The sequence below is a fragment of the Myotis lucifugus genome, unplaced genomic scaffold (genome assembly GCF_000147115.1).
Source record: "Myotis lucifugus unplaced genomic scaffold, Myoluc2.0 scaffold_1, whole genome shotgun sequence".
In the NCBI taxonomy this organism is placed as follows: Eukaryota; Metazoa; Chordata; class Mammalia; order Chiroptera; family Vespertilionidae; genus Myotis; species Myotis lucifugus.
The window spans coordinates 1,468,725-1,488,797 of NW_005871049.1; the positions used below are offsets into that span (position 1 = coordinate 1,468,725).

The 20,073-nt window shown below is 44.1% G+C and overlaps 1 protein-coding gene, 1 long non-coding RNA gene and 1 pseudogene across 5 annotated transcripts in view; 2 read left to right on the plus strand and 1 right to left on the minus strand.

Moving 5' to 3' along the window:
• Nucleotides 1-5,595: 5,595 nt before the first annotated feature.
• On the plus strand, nt 5,596-10,561 carry LOC111825820. Its single transcript, XR_002829023.1, has 2 exons — nt 5,596-5,738; nt 10,253-10,561. It is a non-coding gene; the product is annotated as an uncharacterized LOC111825820 (long non-coding RNA).
• Nucleotides 10,562-12,434: 1,873 nt separating this feature from the next.
• Nucleotides 12,435-20,073, plus strand: part of FAF2 (Fas associated factor family member 2) — a 37,456-nt gene continuing 29,817 nt past the window's right edge. For all 4 annotated transcript variants that reach the window (XM_023753689.1, XM_014454423.2, XM_006081590.3 and 1 more), the window contains exon 1: nt 12,435-12,579. In XM_023753689.1, the coding sequence (XP_023609457.1) occupies nt 12,517-12,579 (63 nt within the window). In that variant the 5' untranslated portion in view covers nt 12,435-12,516. The remainder of the gene's footprint in view (nt 12,580-20,073) is intronic.
• LOC106696917 lies at nt 15,754-18,049 on the minus strand (annotated as a pseudogene).

The following is a 20,073-nucleotide window of genomic DNA, read 5'->3' on the forward strand; positions in this document are numbered from 1 at the left end:
CCGTTAAGATGCCAGAGTTTGCATGACCTGCATTGAAACACAACGTGCAGCGGTTCTCAAACCTATGTGTTCGCGACCCCCTTTGGCGGTCGAACGACCCTTTTCGCAGGAGGTCGCCTAAATACATCCTGGCATATCACATATTTGCATTGCGATTCATAACAGTAGCAAACATTACAGATATGAAGTAGCAACGAAAATAATTTTATGGTTGGGGGTCACCACAACAGGAGGAACTGTATTAAAGGGCCGCGGCATTAGGAAAGTTGAGAACCACTGCCTTAGAGGCTGGGCCCCTTAAACGTCCCTTAGTTCTGAACCGGCCTGAGAAAGGCAGACCATGTATCAAGGCAGCCTGCGACTCCTCCACCCGTCACCCTCATCAGAGTGTCCCAAGGCCGCCTCCTTGCCAGTGCTGTGCCAAGCACCAGTGCAACAAAATGTAGCAACACCCAGCCCTGGCCACCAGCAGATTACAATCCAGGAGACCAACAGATGGCAACGGCTAGTCGCAGCCCGTGGGCAAGGTGCTCTGGCCTTAAAGCACAGGGTAGAAAGAATGATACAATGCAAACTGAGATACTAACCCCCAAACCTCAATATTACCAACATAGTCAGTCTAGTTTCATCTACATCCTTTACTCATCCCCACATGTTATACAATTTTACCTGTAAATAATTCACTATGTTAACCTCTTTTTTAAAAATTTAAAAATTTAGAGCTACTTACATTTTTTAAAAATTTCCAATTACAGTTGACATACAATATTATATTAGTTGCAGGTGTAAAACAGAGTGATTAGACATTCATATATCTTACGAAGTGATCATCCTGATAAGTCTAGTACTATACATTGTTGTTACAATAGTATTGACTCTATTCCTCATGCTATACTTCACATTCCCATGACTGGCAATTTGTACTTCCTAATCCCTTCACATTTTTCACCCGTCCCCAACACCACTTCCATCTGACGATCATCAATTTGTTCTCTGTATCTATGAGTTTGTTCTGTTTTGTTTGTTCACTTATTTTGTTTTTTTAGATTTCACTTACCAGGTATAAGTGAAATCCTGTGATATTTGTCTTTCTCTGTCTGACTTATTTTACTTAGATTAATACTCTCTAGGTCCACCCATGTTGTTACAAATGGCAAGATTTCATTTTTTATGGCTGAGTAATATTCCATTGTATATAGAATGTACCACTTCTTTTTTTTAGGAGGTACAATTTTTAAAAAACATTTTTATTGATTTTAGAGAGACCACTTATTTATCCATTCATCTATTAATAGGCACTTAGGTTACTTCCATATCTTGGTTAATGTAAATAATGCTGCAGTGAACATAGGAGTGCATGTATCTATCTTTTTTTTTAATCCTCACCCAAGGATATTTATTCCATTGATTGATTTTTAGAGAGTGGAAGGAACGGAGGGAGACAGAGAGAGAGAAAGAGAGAAACATCAATGTGAGAGAGAAACATCGATCAGTTGCCTCCTGTACATGCCCTGACCAGGGATCGAACCCTCAACCTAGTTATGTGCTCTGATGGGGAATTGAACCCACCACCTCCCGGTGTATGGGTTTACCTTCTGGTGGCTCTAACCAACTGACCACACCAGCTAGGGCTACATGAGTTCTTTATAAATTTAGATATTAACCCCTTATCAGATGTATCATTGGTGAATATCTTCTCCCATTCAGTAGGTTGTCATTTCATTTTGTTGATGGTTTCCATTGTTATGCAAAAACTATTTAGTTTGATGTAGCCCCATTGTGTATTTTTCTTTTGTTTCCCTTGCCCAAAGAGTTATATCCAAAAAATATTACTAAGAGGGATATCAAAAATGCTTACTTTTTCTTCTAGGAGTTTTATGTTTTGGGGTCTTATATTTAAGTCTTTAAACCATTTTTGGTTTGTTTTTTTAATATATGTTTTTATTGATTTTAGAGAGGAAGGGAGGCGGGGCGGGGAAGATAGAAACATCAATGATGAGAGAGAATCATTGATCAGCTGCCTCCGCACACCCCCAACTGGGGATCGAGCCTTCAACCCAGGCATGTGTCCTTAACCGGAATCAAACCTGGGACCCTTCAGTCCCCAGGCCAACGCTCTATCCATGGAGCCAAATCAGCTAGGGCATCTTTAAACCATTTTGAATTTCTTCTTGTATATGGTGTAAGACAATTATCTAGTCTCATTCTTTTGCATGAATCTACCCAGTTTTCCTAGCACCATTTATTGAAGAGACTGTTTTTACCCCATTACATATTTTTGTCTCCTTTGTCATAGATTCATTGACTATATAGGTATGGGTTGATTTCCGGGCTCTCTCTTCTGTTCCATTGATCTATATATGTCTGTTTTTATGCCAGTACTATTTTGTTTTGATAACTATAGCCTTGTAGTATAGTTTGATATCAGATAGAGGGAGGGAGAGAGAGAGAGATAGAAACATCAATGTGAGAGTGCATCATGGATTAGCTGTCTCCTGCATGCCACTACTGGGGGATTGAACCTGCAACCCAGGCATATGCCCTTGACTGGGAATTGAACCAACAACCTCCTGGTGCACAGGACAATGACTAATCAACTGAGCCACACCAGCCAGGGTCTCACTGAATCATCTTTAAAATGTTATGCTAAGTGAAAGAAGCCGAACACAAAGGCACCAGATTTATGATTCCATGTATATTAAATTGTAGAGAGCACCCGGGAAGGCACATGAGCTGATTGTCAGCTGAGTCCAGTGGCATTGGCAGAGCCACATCCTGGAAACATACCTTGCCAGAGGCAGGTATGTTGTCAGCCTGACCTTTAGCTCAGGTGCCAGGGGGTGGGTTTCATTATCTAAGTTCAGCCAGGTGTCAGGAACGGATGCAATTATCTGGGCTCAGCCAGGAGTGACAATTACAAAGAAACCAAAAAAATGAAGAATTGCAGCTTGACCTTTAACCATGATTTCCCATAATTTCCTTTGTCTTAAACTCTAGTAAAACTTCCTGGTATCATGCTGTATATAATAAGCGCGCTGCACTAGCTCTGGGTCACTGTCTCTCTACCCGAGGTCAGCGTCCCACTTGGCCCCAGATTTCCCTACTGTCTCTGTGTCTATCTCTTTCTTTTTCTCAATCCCCAGCCACCCCTACTCAGGACTCATCCACTCTCTAGCTGCGCTGGTCGAGGCCAAGAGAGAAAACTTATATCTGGCGCCCAAACAGGGACCTGAGTACAGGGGAACTCTCAAAAGTCAGGCGAGGGGACAGCTCTGAGAAGTGCACCCCACAACAAATTCAAGAAGTAAGGTAAGGAGCGGATTGTAGTATTAGCTGGGTGTAAAACATGGGAAATTCAGGGTCTCAGGAAAGAGATCTCTACTCTCAAATGCTTAAAACTATGCTCAAAGCTTGAGAATGCTCTGTTAAGCATAGTCACATTCTTAATTTCTTAAGTTTTGTTAATGAAACTTGCCCTTGGTTTCCTGAAGAGGGAACCGTCAACTTTCAAACCTGGGAAAAGGTTGGAAAGCAGTTGCGTGACCGATACACAGCAGAAGGTCCAGAGAAAATTCCTATTTCTACATTCACACTATGGTCTTTAATTCGTGATTGCCTTGATCCAGCGCAGGAGAGTTTAAGAATGTCTAAGCAGGGTGTGGCCATGGCTTTACAGCCTACACTAGAGGGGTGCGAATCTCTAAAAACACCACTTCCCCCCTCTGCGCCACCTCCTCCTCCGCCTGCTGCTCCTGCGACTGCAGTCAAGAGCCCGCCTGATAAAAACTTACCTCCTAAATATGATCGGGAGCTAGAGTTTGAGGCGGAGTGGGACAAGAGTCACCATGATTGGGGTGACTCAGATGATAAGATTTTGCTTGCAGCCACCCAGCCTTTATGGGGAGCAGGCCTAAGGTGTCAGTCAGACATCCCCTGAGGGCTCCCGGACTGGGAGGGGGTGCAGGTTGGGCTGAGGGACCCTGCCCCCTTGAGTGCACAAATTTCGTGCATTGGGCATCTAGTACACTATAAAATGATTAAAATTGTAAATTTTACCACAAATTTTAAAGACTCAATGTAATTTACCAAGTTAACAAACCAAAAGAGAAAAACTATATGATCATCTCAATGCAGAAAAAGCCTTTGACTAAATTCAACGTCGATTCCTAATAAAAAAAAAAAAAAAAACTCTCAGCAAACTAAAAATTGAAAGGAACTTCCTCAACTTGATCAAGGACAGCTCTGAAAAACCTTCAGCTAACATTAAATATAATAATGAAAGACTGAATATTCTTCCTCTAATATAGAAATAAGACAAGGATGTCAGCTTTCACAACTTCTACTCAACATCGTACTATTGGTTCTAGCCGGTGTAATAAAGAAAAAACAGAGACATTCGGGGTGGGGTAGGGGGACAGAGGCAGAGAGAGAGCGCGCAAAAGGGAATCCAGATATAAAAGGAAGAGGTAAAACTACATATACACACAACATGATTGTCTTATGTAGAAATCCATCTCTTCCATTCTCTATAAAAAAGCTACCAGAACTAATATGTGTGTTTAGCAAGGTCATAAGACGTAAATCAGCGTACAATAGAATTGTATTTTTTTATTGATTTTTTTAGAGAGAGAGGGAGGGAGATAGAAACAGCTAGAAACATCGATGACAGAGAAACATTGATTGGCTGCCTCCTGCACTCACCCCACCCCCCTACTGGGGGTAGGGCTCGCAACCCAGGCATGTGCCCTGACCAGGAATCGAACTGGTGACCTCTTTGTGCATGGACGACACTCAACTGAGCCACACCAGCCAGACTATGAATTGTATTTTTATTTATTAGCAGTGACCAAGAGGAAAAGTGAAATTTTAAAATGCCATTTACAATAGCATCAAAATATAAGTATCTAGAAATAAATCTAACAAATGATATGAAAGATTCATACCCTAAAATCTACAAAATATTGCTGAAATTCAAGAAAATCTTAAAAAATGGAGAAATAAAAAAAAATGGAGAAATATACCTTGTTCATGGATTAGAAGACTCAATATTGCCCAGCTTGTGGCTCAATTCCCCAGTAGGGAGTGTGTAAGAGGCAGCCAATTGATGATTCTTTCTCATCATTGATGTTTCTATCGCTCTCTCCCTCTCCCTTCCTCTCTCTGAAATCTATAAACACACACACACACACACACACACACACACACACACACACATTGTGATTCAATTAGCTGGCTGTAAATTGCTCTGATTGTTTTGCCTTATTTAATTATATTGTCTGTTTTCTTTATTTATTCTACTTGTCAAGGAATCTCTCTAGCCTCTTAATATCCTGCCTCATTATCACTAGACTAGAGGCCTAGTGCACGAATTTGTGCATGGGTGGGGTTCCTCAGCCTGGTTGGTTATCAGGGGCAATCAGGGCTGATTGGGGCCAGCTGGGGGGGGGGGGGGAGGCAGGGAGACCGCAAGAGGTTGACTGGCCATGGGAGGTTGGCTGTGGGAGCACACTGACCACCAGGGGGCAGCTCCTGTGTCGAGTGTCTGCCCCCTGGTGGTCAGTGTGCATCATAGCAATCAGTCATAAAGGTCACTTTGGCATTTACATATATAGATGATATTTTACCTGCTTACTGTTTCTCTCCCAGCTATGCCTTCCATGAAGGAAACAGAGACCAGGTTGATTTGACCTACCACTGAATCCCTTGTGCTGAGAACTGCACTGGGCACAGAGTACAAGGTCTGTAAATACTGGGCCTGGATAGGTCCTTAGAGCAAAGGCCTCATGTATGGGAATTAAGCCATGGAAACTAAAGAGGGAAATACAGCTCATGTCTGTGGGATAGAGAGGGTTGGTCTTTAATTAAAGCATCTCAAATTGGTACATAAAAGGGCCACTGATTTTTGGACAATGAAGAAAATATGCTGATAACAATTGTCCTTTAAAGTGGAGATATTTTGCCCTAGCTGCTTTGGCTCAGTGGATAGAATGTCGGCTTGCAGACTGAAGGGTCCCGGGTTCAATTCCAGTCAAGGGCATGTACCTCGGTTGCAGGCTCTTTCCCAGCCCAGGCCCTGGTAAAGGTGTGTGCAGGAGGCAATCAATCAATGTGTTTCTCTCACATTGATATTTCTGTCTTTCCCTCTCTCTTCCATTTTCTCTAAAAATCAATGAAATAATATTCTCAGGTGAGGATTTAAAAAATAAAATAATAAGGTGGAGATATTTTATTGCTCTTTTAAAACTCCATGTTCATTCAAAAAAAGGAAAAAAAATTAAACCCATGTTCATAAACAAAATTTCCATGATTTGTGAACTGTGAACAAGTTCAAACAACACCTTGGCAGGATGGGAAAGGGGGAAAAGCAGATCTATTTACAGATGGTTTAAGTAACCTAGATGCATTTAAATTTTCCCCATAATCTTAGAGCATGTGTCCCATGCTGTTACCTGAAAGGCAATATTTTATTGCTCTTATAAAACTCCATGTTCATTCAAAAAAAGGAAAAAAAATTAAACCCATGTTCATAAACAAAATTTCCATGATTTGTGAACTGTGAACAAGTTCAAACAACACCTTGGCAGGATGGGAAAGGGGGAAAAGCAGATCTATTTACAGATGGTTTAAGTAACCTAGATGCATTTAAATTTTCCCCATAATCTTAGAGCATGTGTCCCATGCTGTTACCTGAAAGGCACTGTGCCTGAGCGGGTCTGCCTCAGGCCGGCCTGTAGTGTGCGTGTTCTTGACTTGGGGCAGGAAAGTTTTCACAAAACGGGTCCAGGTGGTTTTGAAAGTGTGGTAGGCAGTTAGACAAGAGCAGATCAAGGACGATGTGCCAGGTACAGAAGGTCACCTGGGTAAAAAGCCCTGGGTGCCTGGCAAAGGACATTGTAGGGTGGGAACTTCGCCACCAGGGTGACCTTTCCTCTCCTAGCATGGCTGGTCCTGCAGTTTGGATCCCCTGACCTTTCCTCCCCAGAGATAACATCTAGGCCTCAGTTGTATTTCAGCTCCAGGCCCAGAAAAACAGCAAAAGCAGATAAGAAACACCAGGGCTGACCCCAGGACCAGCTGCACTGAATAATGACCCCTGTCTTGGCACCAACCAATCAATCAGTGGAGACCTAGACCCTGAAAGGACACACCTGGAAAACTGCTGAACATTCTACTGAGATCTTCCCCTGGGACCTTCCCTAAAATCTTCACCCTTAAAACCCTTAGGACTGCCCTAGCCGGCTTGGCTCAGTGGATAGAGTATCAGCCTGCGGACTGAAGGGTCCCAGGTTCGATTCCGGCCAAGGGCACATGCCTGGGTTGCGGGCTCGATCCTCAGTGGGGGGTGTGCAGGAGGCAGCCGATCGGTGATTCTCTCTCATCATTGATGTTTCTATCTCTCTCTCCTTCTCCCTTCCTCTCTGAAATCAATAAATATATTAAAAAAAAAAAACCCTTAGGAAAAAGGACCCAGCATGCTCTCCCTCCAGGGAGAACACCCTCGCCTTTCCTTTTCTCCTCCCCCTCCTCCCAGATGTGTTACCAAGGGCCCTTCCTTTGCCTCTGTAACTTGTTTCCTAAGCCCATTTCTTCTACAAATTACTTCTATCTCTGTGATTTTCCAAATAAACGTTCTCTTATAGTTTGAGTCTTGGCTCTGAATTCTTTCCTAGCCAGAATTCAGGCACTGAGGTTGCTGAACCCAGGTCTGGTCTGACCCCACCGGTTTAACACCTGGTACTGTTCCAGCCATACAACTAAAGTACATTTACTAAATTAAAGCTGGGGATCAGTGAAGCAAGCAAGAGCTTAGGACAGAAGAAGCAATAGGAGAGAGCTTAGGCCGGACTGCTTTGGCTGAGAAATAAAAGTCAGAGTAAAGAAGTGAGCTAAGGCAGGGCTGCTGACAGCTCATTCTATCTCTCTCCCTCTCCCTTCCTCTCTCTGATATCAATACACATACACACACACACATTGTCATTTTATTTATTTTTTATTTTTATTTTAAATATATTTTATTGATTTTTTACAGAGAGGAAGGGAGAGAGGGATAGAGAGTTATAATTATCGATGAGAGAGAAACATCTATCAGCTGCCTCCTGCACACCCCTTACTGGGGATGTGCCTGCAACCAAGGTACATGCCCTTGACTGGAATCAAACCTGGGACCCTTGAGTCCGCAGGCCGACGCTCTATCCACTGAGCCAAACTGGTGAGGGCCATTTTATTTATTTTTTAAATAGGCAAGCCAGGCGCTCTCCCTCTTGGGAGCATGCCTGTACCTTTCTTCCCCTACAGGTGTGCATCTCCTAAAGCTAAGGGTCCCCACACGACTTGCGACCAGAGGAGCAATGGGCAGCAGCAGCCTGTCCTGGATTAACCCCCTAAACCTGTCTCCAAGGCCCCTTTTCTCTGACTTTGCAGTGAGCCAAAGCAGCTCCGCCCAGTCTCACACTCCTGTTGCTCCTTCTATCCTTGTTTCAATGTCCCAGCTTTCATAAACGTGCTCTCTCTCTTTTTAATGTTTTTATTGATTTTTTAATTTAAATTCTTTATTGTTTAAAGTATTACATAAGTCTCCTTTTCCCCCCCCATTGACTTCTCTCCAGCTGCCCTCACCCCCCAGCACATGCCTCACCCCCCCTTATAGATTTTTAAAAATATATATATTTTATTGATTTTTTACAGAGAGGAAGGGAGAGGGATAGAGAGTTAGAAACATCGACTAGAGAGAAACATCGATCAGCTGCCTCCTGCATGCCCCCGAATGGGGATGTGCCCACAACCAAGGTACATGTCCTTGACCGGAATCGAACCTGGGACCCTTAGTCCACAGGCTGATGCTCTATCCACTGAGCCAAACCAGTTAGGACTAGATTTTTTTTTTTTAAAGAAAGGAAGCGAGAGGGATAGAGGGATGGAAACATCAATGAGAGAGAAACATTGATAAGCTGCCTCCTGCACATCCTTTATTAGGGACTGAGCCCATAACCCGGGCATGTGCCCTGACTGGAAATCCACCTGGTGACCTCTTGGTTCATGGGTCAATGCTCAACCACTGAGCCATACCACCTGGGCTTTCTCTCTTTAAAAATTTTTTTTTATTGATTGCTTTTATAGAGAGGAAGGGAGAGAGAGAGAAACATTGATGTGAGAGAAACATCGATGGGTTGCCTCTCATAGGCACCCCGACCGAAGATCAAACCCTGAAACCTAGGTATGTACCTTTATCTGGAATTAAACCCAAAACCTTTTGGTGTACAGGACGATGCTCCACCGAGCCACAGGGCAGTTATTACCATTTCAAAATGGGGAGATTTGCCCTAGCCAGTTTGGCTCAATGGATAGAGCATCAGCCTGGGGACTGAAGGGTCTTGGGTCAGATTCTGGTCAAGGGCACAGACCTCGGTTGCACGTGTGGGAGGCAACCAATAGATGTGTCTCTCTCACATAGATGTTTCTTTCTCTCTGTCTCTCTCCCTTCCTTACACTCTCTCTAAAAATCAATGAAAAAATATCCTTGGGTGAGAATTAACAACAACAACAAAAATAATAAAATGGAGAGATTTCACATACAGATCCAAATTTGTAGGCACTCTCTAAAAATGAGAAGTTCAGACAATACTGGTCTTACACGGAAGCCATCAGCTACACCTAAAAACAGAAACCACCTTTGCACAGGAAAAGGACTTTCCAGTTTGCCATTTTGCATGCTCCGCAGTGAGGCAAATTCCTAATTGTGAAGTGAAAAAAAGTAAAATATTTCTTATAACTATGTCTTTACTCAAAGACGAAAACAGAAATGTAGACCAAGAAAGTGCATGTGTCTTTGAGAACTTGAAAAACATTCAATGGTGTTGAAAGCTTACATCTTAAATCAGAATTAAGCAACAACCCCAGAGGGCATCTGACTTTGCCATCCCTCCCCTCGTTTGTCTGAATACAGCATTATTGGAGACGTTGAACAGTAACACAGTCTCCCCTGAGCTCTGAGTTGATGTAATAAATTATTTAAAGTCACAGTTATTTCCTTCCAATGTAAGAAAAATTCCAGGACATTGTCGTGAAGTTTGGGCAGACCTGGTAATGGTGGTGGTGGTGGTGGTGGTGGGGGAGGCTTATAATCTGATAGATAGAGCACCTGAGTTAACTGAAAGATAATCATATTATTGTGAAATTCTGAAGTACATATACATATAGGAACAGAGGGTTACGTTATTTTTTAAGTTTTTTTTAAATTTTTTTATTTTCTAAGTTTCATTTCTCAGGCCAGTGCACCTGCATACTCCCTTTGATCCTGAACAAAGTGATGGAGGAGGTGATTCAGCTGTGGACAATGTATACTGTACCCAGCAAGCAAGTAGAACTGTTAAGCATGACCAGGCCGACCCCACCAGGAGCCAAGCCGTCATCTCGTTGCCTGACAACCAAGAGCAATGGCTGACGTCTGCTGACGTCTAGGACTGCATGCAATTGCATTCTGTTCCCAACCTCACCCCAGCCCATTTGCCTATATAATCCTGTCCCCTGCACCTTACTGTAAGACAGCTTTTGGATGCTCTAAGCTCCCTGTCTTCTTGGCTGGCTGGCCTTCTCAATAAGCGCCTTGCCTTATATGATTCAACCCTGTCTTCCTCATTGGACATTTTGAAAGGCAGCCTGAGCCCACCCGGGGGGTTCCCGGTAACAGTAAGACCTGATACAGGCCTGAAAGGAAGAAGTAACCCAAACGGAAGTCCTTCCACATCCTTTAATGTGCTTCTCACAGGACTTCAGCTTTCAAAGCACCTTCTGTCCTTCCTGTCTCACCTGGTCAGTCCGGTGAGGTGGGCAGGGGTGGGATTCTGCAGCAGGGGAGAATACTGGGGCCTTGCTAATAGTCACAGGGAGAGTCTCTGAAAAAGTGTGCCCCAGAACCCGGCCGCTCTGCCTCCCCAAGGATGGTGGCAAGAGGAGGCAGATGGCAGGAGAAAAGAAGTGAAAATGCAAAAGGGAGCTCCACAGGGAGGTGGCAGGTCGGAACAAACAAGGGCAGTCATTGCGGGGTGTGGTGAAGGCCTTGCAAAGGGTGAGGTTTGCATCCAAGGAGAAGCACTGAGGCGCCACGTCGGGGGCTGTCAGGGCACCTCACCCCACCACGGCGAAACGGAGCCCAGAGCGAAGATGATTTGCACGCTGCCTGGTGGCCACTAGTACCTGAACCCTAAGGATCTTCCTTCTGTTGGTCTCGGGGAGGATGGGGCAGGGGACAGGAGACTCCAGGCCCATTGAAACCTGTAAAGAATTTTTGTGAGTTTATTTGAGCCAAACTGTCGACATATGCCGGGAAGCAGAACCTCAAGGAATTGAGATAATGCTCCGGAGAATGGCAGGGTTACGTTTGTATTTATACATTGCAATCAAAGGAGGGACATAGGTGGGTTACATGAAATTCATTGGTGATAGATTAAGGAGGAGGGATAAAGCAAAGCAGGGAAACCCCTGGGATTGGATAAAAAGTAAAATGATGGACACATACTTAGGTGGGTGCAGGATCAATTAACATGATAATGAAGGAATTTGTGGTATCTGTCCTGGCGCCCAGCACATTTGGTTGTGCCCCAGGGGCTCCAGAAAAAGGCAAGTTACAAGTTACCCAGACACTTCAAGGGTGTGTTATCATAGATGCAAAAAGACAGATAGGCTCAGTTAAGGTAAAGGTTGACCTTGTCAGTGAAGGTACTGGCCTAGGATGTAACTGCCCACCATAACTGCTTTAGTTAGAGTTTAATTTCAGACCATCCTTTGTGGTTACTTTAGGTCTCTGAGTTTGCAAGACCGCCATGCAGGCCTCCCCTGAGCTTGTCAGGTCAGCATGTGGCCCCTTTCGTTCACAACCGAAAGCTTTGCCCAAGGCTGGTAGCGCCATTAAACATCAAAGACCCAGGTCGCCAAGTCCAAACAATCTTAGCGAGCGACTTCAAAGCTGAGATGTTCCCGCCTGGAAAGCGGCGTGGGAAATCCCGGCCAGTATTCAGAGACTGTAGGAACCTCCCCAGAGATGATCAGGATCTTCAGGAAATGCCAGAGCAGGTATCAAACATCAAACGGCCAATATTTTGGCAAGTCCACAATTTCCTAAAATAACATTCAGGAATAGCGCATGGTTAAGGTACAGCGGAAAACAGCCGAGTGGCTTTCGGGAACGTCCGGAACTTCTCGATCCGCATTCGGGACTTCTCGGCTCTTTGGGATCTTCAGGAGTCTTAGTTTCCTAGCTGATCCGGTTCTTGGACGAAATCCTGAGGAAGGGTACCGACAGTCCCTCGGCAATTTCCGTAAGTATTCGGGATCTGCCCGAGAGTGGCGCCCTCTGGCGGCGCGAAGGATCACGATCACTACCACCACTACCCCGGCTAAGCCAGCCCGCGCAGGCGCAGTTGCGCGTCGGCTGCCGTTCCGACCGGACGTAGTTGCTGCTGAGATCAGTTCCGGCGGGTGACGGTGCGGACGGGTCAGAAGCGTAGAGGCGGCGGCAAAATGGCGGCGCCTGAGGAACAGGATCTAACCCAGGAGCAGACAGAGAAGCTGCTGCAGTTTCAGGTAGCAGCGAGTACTCGGCGCAGCACATGCCGCCGCGGGCTGGGGAGTGGGCCTCCAGAGGAGCCCAGAACCCTCCTGAAGTTGGGCGCGAGGTTCGCAGACCAGCAGGCGGCCCCCTCCCCCCAGACGCCAACTGCCCCGCTGCCCCGAGCCTGTCTGTGGCCGGCCTTCCAGCGGCGGCAGCTGCCAGACCCGCCTCCCCCTCTCCAGCTTCCCTGGGGTCCTTTAGGGGCGCCGGTCTTCAGACATCCTTCCCAGATCGGGTCCTCTCCGCCCGGCGACTCTGGATCTACCGCGGATGCTTAATCCCCACCGTGGGGTTGGCCTCGTTTCGGGTCCCTGGAAATGCTGCCGGCACCCCATGCTGCTTGCATACACATGTACTGAGGGCTTCTTGGGTGCCAAGGCTTGTGTGGGGCGACCTGGTGGGGGAAGGGCAGGCCTGGCCCCCGCCCTGAAGGTGTGGGAGGACCCCGCGTTGTTCGGAAACAAATGCAACATCATAAATGTCATCAGCGGCCCCGGGCGAGGGGTGGTGCCCTCGGGCCGTCCCCGGACTCACGTGCGTGACCGAGCCCAGGAGGGTGGTAACTTGCAGGAGTCGGCCTTCTTTGAAAGGGGGTGTGGGGCTCAGAACTTGGGCTCAAATAAGCCCTTATGTCTGAGCTGGAGAGTCTGGGGGGAGGAGACCCCTAGGGTGGGTAACCTTGACTCTTGGTTACTCTGGTCGATACCAGGTTCCTTATGTATATAAAATACATGTTTTAAAAACGTTTACCCCCTAGTGATACTGTGGAAATCAAATCAGAAGGGCTGTCTGAAGGGCTTTGTAAAACGTAAAAATGCTCCCAAACAGTATTACTGCTTATTAATCATTTTTCTGACTTAGGGGAGAATTAAAGTTAGTGGCACACTTATTTCCTAATGTAAAATGTGCTATATATTTATTCATGTCAGCAGTTACCAGGAACCTTAGTGCTCAGGTCCTCCCAAGTTAAAATGCCATTTATTTATTATTTATTTTTTTAAAATATATTTTATTGATTTTTTACAGAGAGGAAGGGAGAGAGATAGAGAGAAACGTCGATGAGAAACACCGATCAGCTGCCTCCTGCACACTCCCCACTGGGATGTGCCCGCAACCCAGGTACATGCCCTTGACCGGAATCGAACCTGGGACCCTTCAGTCCGCAGACTGACGCTCTATCCACTGAGCCAAGCCGGTTAGGGCGCCATGTATTTATTGAGTATGATGTTGTAAGTACTTGGCTAAACACCGAGCACACGTTATCGGATTTAATACCCTATGAGATTCGTACTGTTACAGTCCCTGTTTTACAGATGAAGGATATGAGACTTAAGAAGGAAGGTGCTCAGGTGGTTACACAGCTAGTAAGTGGTGGTGTGAGATTTAAGACCAAGTCTGTCTTTTCAGAACCTTCCTGAGCCCTTGACTGGTGTGCCATACAACCTGTGTATCACCGATAGTGGAATGCAAATGCTGTGATTTGTCTTTTTTATTTTAGCAAGTTCTCACTTTTCCAAAATTTCCTTGGTTAGATTTCACTGTAGTTAATTTTGGAGGTTTTTTTTTTTTCTCCTCTTAAATTGATCAGTGGCACCGGAAACTAACAGGATTTTGTGTGTTTATTATACATCAACTTAAAAAGTTGAGCAGTGGGTTGGAACTGTATAAAATGGAAAAATACTATCATAGAAGTTAGTTGATATTTAATTGGAGTTGTGAGTAGAGAAACTGATGACACAGCAAATTAGAATCAGAATGAATACACAGCTTCCATTTCCTGGTAGACCACTAATTTCAGAGTTTTGTTTAACTTTGGCAGACCATTTTACCCCCTACAGCGCTTCAGGGTTATCCCATGGTGTTTAAATGTAATGAAGTGATGTGAGTCATGGTGTACTATTCTGGTCCTGGAAGAACATGAATATGTGGTAGCATTTCTGAAGTAAAGCGCATAGCAACCTCTGTTTTTGTCTTCATTGGACATCTATAGCAGTACGAGGTGAATAGCACATTAAAGTTGTATTAAGACCGCTTTATGAAATTGGATATACTAAGGCAAATGTCTATGACATTTATGTGTTCTTTAAGTAGTTTCTGGATCAGTTTCATCATCTAGATTGCCATTATACATTCTTTGGAACTTACTAGGTGTCAGGCATTATGCCAGGTATTTGATATACATGAACTCTTTTAAACGTCTTAATAATATTGTAAGGTGTTAACGTCCATTCAACTTATTTTTTAAAAATATATTTTTATTGATTTCAGAGAGGAAGAGAGAGAGATTTAGAAACATCAATGATGAGAGAGAATATTTGATCGGCTGCCTCCTGCATAGCCCCTACTGGGGATTGAGCTCGCAACCTGGGCGTATGCCCTTGACCGGAATTGAACTTGGGACCCTTCAGTCTGCAGGCGGACACTCTATCCACTGAGCCAAACCAGCTAGGGCCCATTCAACTTATTGATGAAGAAACAGGTTCTGAGAGGTAAAGTAACTTACCCAAGTAGTAAGTGGCAGAGATTTAGAAGTCCATACCCATAACCATCGTATCTATAATCTAATGGAGAAGCCAGATACATATATGAATGAGTATCCTGCAGTTTGTTAATGCTAATAGTGTGGTACTGTATAGACCAGGGGTGGGCAAACTTTTTGACTCGAGGGCCACAATGGGTTCTTAAACTGGACCGGAGGGCCGGAACAAAAGCATGGATGGAGTGTTTGTGTGAACTAATATAAATTCAAAGTAAACATCATTACATAAAAGGGTAGGGTCTTTTTTTTTTTTTAGTTTTATTCATTTCAATCCGGCCCGAGGGCCGTAGTTTGCCCACGGCTGGTATAGACAGTGCTGTGGGAATTTAGGAAAAGGATAGGAGGGGGAGAGAAGGATGGCCCTTAGGCATGGTGCTTGTGACTAGTTTATAACCATTATGCTTAATCCTCCCAGTAGCCTTACAGAGCGCCATAGCTGGTATGCCTGCTCCTAGGTGAAAAAACAGATCTATTGAAGTATTTGCGTAAGGTCATTAAGGTATTAAGTAGTGGAAATGGAATTAGAGTTAGAAATCTAGTGGGTCTGGATCTGGACTTCAAGTCTGGGCTCTCCACTGTACTTTGCTACTTTGAAGGAGGAATAGAATTTCAATAGGTGGTGGAGAGGAGGCTGTTCAACGGGGATGAAACAGCTTAAGCATGGGATGGAGGTGGAGTATAGAGTGTGTTTGTGATGGATTTAGAGAATTGGAAGTGGAAAATAAGACTGGGAAGATAGAGGTACGGCCTCCCAAAATCTTTAAAAGCTGTGCACAATGGTTTAAATTTTAAGGTGTAGGTGTGGGGAGCCATCAAAAGTTTTTCAACTAGGGTGTGACATAACACTAGGTTTCAGGTTGCTTCACTAACAAACCATATGGAGCATGTGCTTGAAATTTCCACCGGGTTCAGGACAGAACAGGGTGACACTGCTAGGAGCTAGTTCTCCCCCCACCATCCCCCTACCCTGGGTTTATTTGTACAAATAGCACAGGAGGCAGCAGCTCCATGCAGACAGCAGCCCAGGGGTCACACCACCCCTTCCGTCCTCACATTGACTGACAGAGGCCAGTACTGTGGAGCTGTGGTGGGGCCTGGGCTGCAGCTTGGAAACCACATCCTGGGGCTTGGTTTGAACCTTGTCCTTGGACTTGGACTTGCAGAGTCTGAGACTCTTGGTGATGTGGGCAGGAGCACATTTCCCAAGCTTGGGGTCAGTGATGTAGGCAAGCTGATGGAACTTGTGGCTGTTGCTCTTTGGGATCTTGGGCTTGACCTCTTTCGACTTTTTGAGGGCCTTGAGAGCCATATCATGTGTGCTTATGGCCTGGCATTGTCAGCCTGCATCTTCTTCAGGCCTTTCTTGTGCTTCTTGGCAAAGCACATGTTCCTCAAGAACTTGGGGTCCACCCCATTAAGGGATTTGTGTCTTTGTGATTGAGGTTTCTTGATTCTGTTTCTGTGCCATTTTTGGGACTGGTTGTGCCAGGTCTGGTTCCTAGATTTGGCCATATCTGCACTGAAGCCCGCGGCTCCCAAAGCGCCTGGGACTGGGGAGAGAAAGAGTGGGGCTATTTCTCAATATGTTGCTTCATTTGTTATATTGAAATTAGCAAGAGTAAAATATTTTAGAAATCTCGGGTTTCCTCTATTTCACTTTTTTGTTTGACATGTGATTTGATTGGAATCCCTAGTGTATATTTTTCATGCTTCTCAGTCTGTTTGCTATCTTCTATGATTTTTGTAGTTATCCTTTTTACTATGTATTTTGGAACTGGTTGAGTTATGAATAATACAGACATTTGTTTTAAGCTGTTTCAAATGGGAAAGAATAGGTTTTTGTTGTTGTTTTTTGTTAATCCTCACCTGAGGATATTTTTTTCCATTGAGTTTTAGAGAGAGTGGAAAAGGGGAGGGAAGGTGGAGAAACAGACAGAGAGAGAGAGAAACATCTATGTGAGAGAGACACATCGAAGTCAATTTTCCCAAATTCCCAAATATAGCAAGCTCCTCTAGTGCCTTGGTTTGCTGCCTTTAGGTTGTTTGAACACCTGGAGAAGGATGATATGACAGAGGGAAGGGACTAAAGGAAATATGCATGGCCAGTGGAGGAGGAAACGGTCTTTTTGCTTACACAGGAGTAAGAGATTTCTTTCTTCTCAAATGGATATTAGGGTCTTTGTTCTCTTAAATTATAGAAAATTAAGCCTGAACTCTGGGCTGTAGAATCAAACTCATTTTGGAAATCTTCCCTTTTGGCTTCATCAGACTCTTTATTGCCTAAAGGAAAAAATACATGATGCTTTTTGTTCATGTATTTAAAAAAAAATCATAGAGTGATCTGTTTGAAATTTTTTGCCAGGAAATTTGGTGTTGTAGAGAAAACATGAGCTTTGAAACTTGAAGCAAACCAGAATTAGCCTTTCGAGTTAGCTTCTGGTGAGTTATTCGACCTTGGGCAAATTCTTCTTTGAAGCTGTTCTCATCTATAAAATGGGAATAATTTTATCTGATTCACAGCTTTTTTTTTTTTTTTTTTTTACTTTTAAATCTAGCAAGTTAATACATGCTTATTGTGCAAGTCAGCAGCATAAAATTGTGTAAAAAGGTAACTAAATCTCATCTTTCCCCTCTTATCCTCATAACTGGCTATGGTGTATCTTTGTATATACTCTTATTCTGCATGTACAGATATACAGATGCTTAATATATAAGCTCTTTTACCCTAACCTTCACTTAACTGAACAGATGTCCTCCATTTTCTAAGGTCTATTTTCTAATACAGCCAATTTGTTTGTTTGTTTGTTTATTTGTTTAATCCTAACCCAAGATATGTTTACTGATTTGAGGGAGAGAGAAAGAGAAACATTGATGTAAGGGAGAAACATCGATCAGTTGCCTTTGGGATGCACCCTGACCAGGGATGGAACCTGCAACTTAGGTATGTGCCCTGACTGGGAATCGAATCGAACCTTTTGATGTATGGTATGATGCTCCAACAAACTGAGCTACACCGGCCAATTGGGGGTGTGCAGGAGGCAGCCGATCAATGATTCTCTCTCATTATTGATGTTTCTATCTCTCTCTTCCTCTCTGAAATCACTAACAATATATTTTTTAAAAAAGGGTAGGCTTTCATCAGAAGATTGATGCATACATGTCTATGCTTTATGTTTAAGTGAAGTAATTAACTGACATGGATGTTTTTATTCTCACTCTAAGCCAATTGTTTTTAATGCCTCCTAGTGGGGTTTGAGCCTGCTACCTGGGCATGTGCTCTTAACTGGATTCGAACCGAGGACTCTTCAGTGCACATGCTGACTCTCTATCCAGCCGTGGGCAAACTACGGCCGCGGGCCGGATCCGGCCCGTTTGAAATAAATAAAACTAAAAAAAAAAAAAAAAAAAAGACCGTACCCTTTTATGTAATGATGTTTACTTTGAATTTATATTAGTTCACACAAACACTCCATCCATGCTTTTGTTACCGCCCTCCGGTCCAGTTTAAGAACCCATTGTGGCCCTCGAGTCAAAAAGTTTGCCCACCCCTGCTCTATCCACTGAGCCAAACCAGCTAGGGTGGGACTTTTTAATTAATTGGCTAGTTAGTAGATCCCATTCTCATTGGGTTAGAGAGCTCTGCTCTCTTTGTCTTATTGAGATAGGATCATATTATACTTAATGAAGTCAGTGTAGCATAGTAAGTGGTCATGAAGACTGGCTCTGGAGTAAGACAGTCTTGATTTGAACCCTAGTTTTTCCAATTACAGAAACTCCTCACTTAATGTTGTTAATAGGTTCCGCGACTTTAAGTGAAATGATGTATAAGGAAACCAATTTTACCATAGGCTAATTGATATAAACAAGTGTTAAGTTCCTGCAGTATCTCATCAGCTATTATAATGAAAAGAAGTTGGATGAAATGAAGCTGTTTAACCTGTTGTACTAACTTTGTGACCTTGGGCAAATTACTTAACCTCTCTGCCTTAGTTTCTTTATCTGTGCACTGATACTACCTACCTCATGTGGTTGTTTCAGTAATTAAATGTTAGTATATCTCAAGCACTGGCAAATATGAAGCACTTTCATGTTACACAGATAGTACAGAGCTCTGTATATATTGTGTGTGTTTTCCTATATGTGCATACCTTTTCACTTGAAGTACCATATTTTTCCATATATAAGATGCTATCTATACTAATAAAAGGGTAATATGCTAATTAGACCAGACGTCCTTCCAGACAAAGCCATGGTGGCGGGGCCACTGCAGAAGCAGTTAGGAGTGATCAGGCTGGCAGGGGAGAGCAGTTAGGAGGATTAGGCCAGCGGGGGAGAGCAGTTAGGGGGATCAGGCTGGCAGGGGAGGGCAGTTAGGGGGATCAGCCCGGCAGGGGAGAGCAGTTGGGGGATCAGGCCGTTAGGCAGGCAAGCAGTTAGGAGCCAGCAGTCCCGGATTGTGAGAGGGATGTCCTACTGCTGGTTTAGGCCCAATCCAGATGTTCCCGAGGGGTCCCAGATTAGAAAGGGTGCAGGCCAGGCTGAGGGACACCCCCCTCCTGTGCATAAATTTTGTGCACTGGGCCTCTAGTTTGTTTGTAAAATCATTAGACTGAAAATCGAGGGGCATCTTATACACAGAAGTCAGCCGAAGAGGGAGCCAAGCAGGTACATTGCTGCCCATACCTTGTCAAACAGGCTTCCTCCAATCATAAGCCTTATTGTTACTGACCTCAGCTGATGCCATAGTTGGAGGTGGAGGTGGAGGTGGAAAGTGCGTAGATGCAACAGAGACTGGAGTGTTCTGAGCCCATAAAGATGTCAAAAAATAAAAAGATAAATACTGGTAAGCGATTATCTTACTCTGCAAAATTCAGACTGAATGTAATCAGCTATGCAAAAGAGCATGGAAATAGAACTGCAGAGAGAC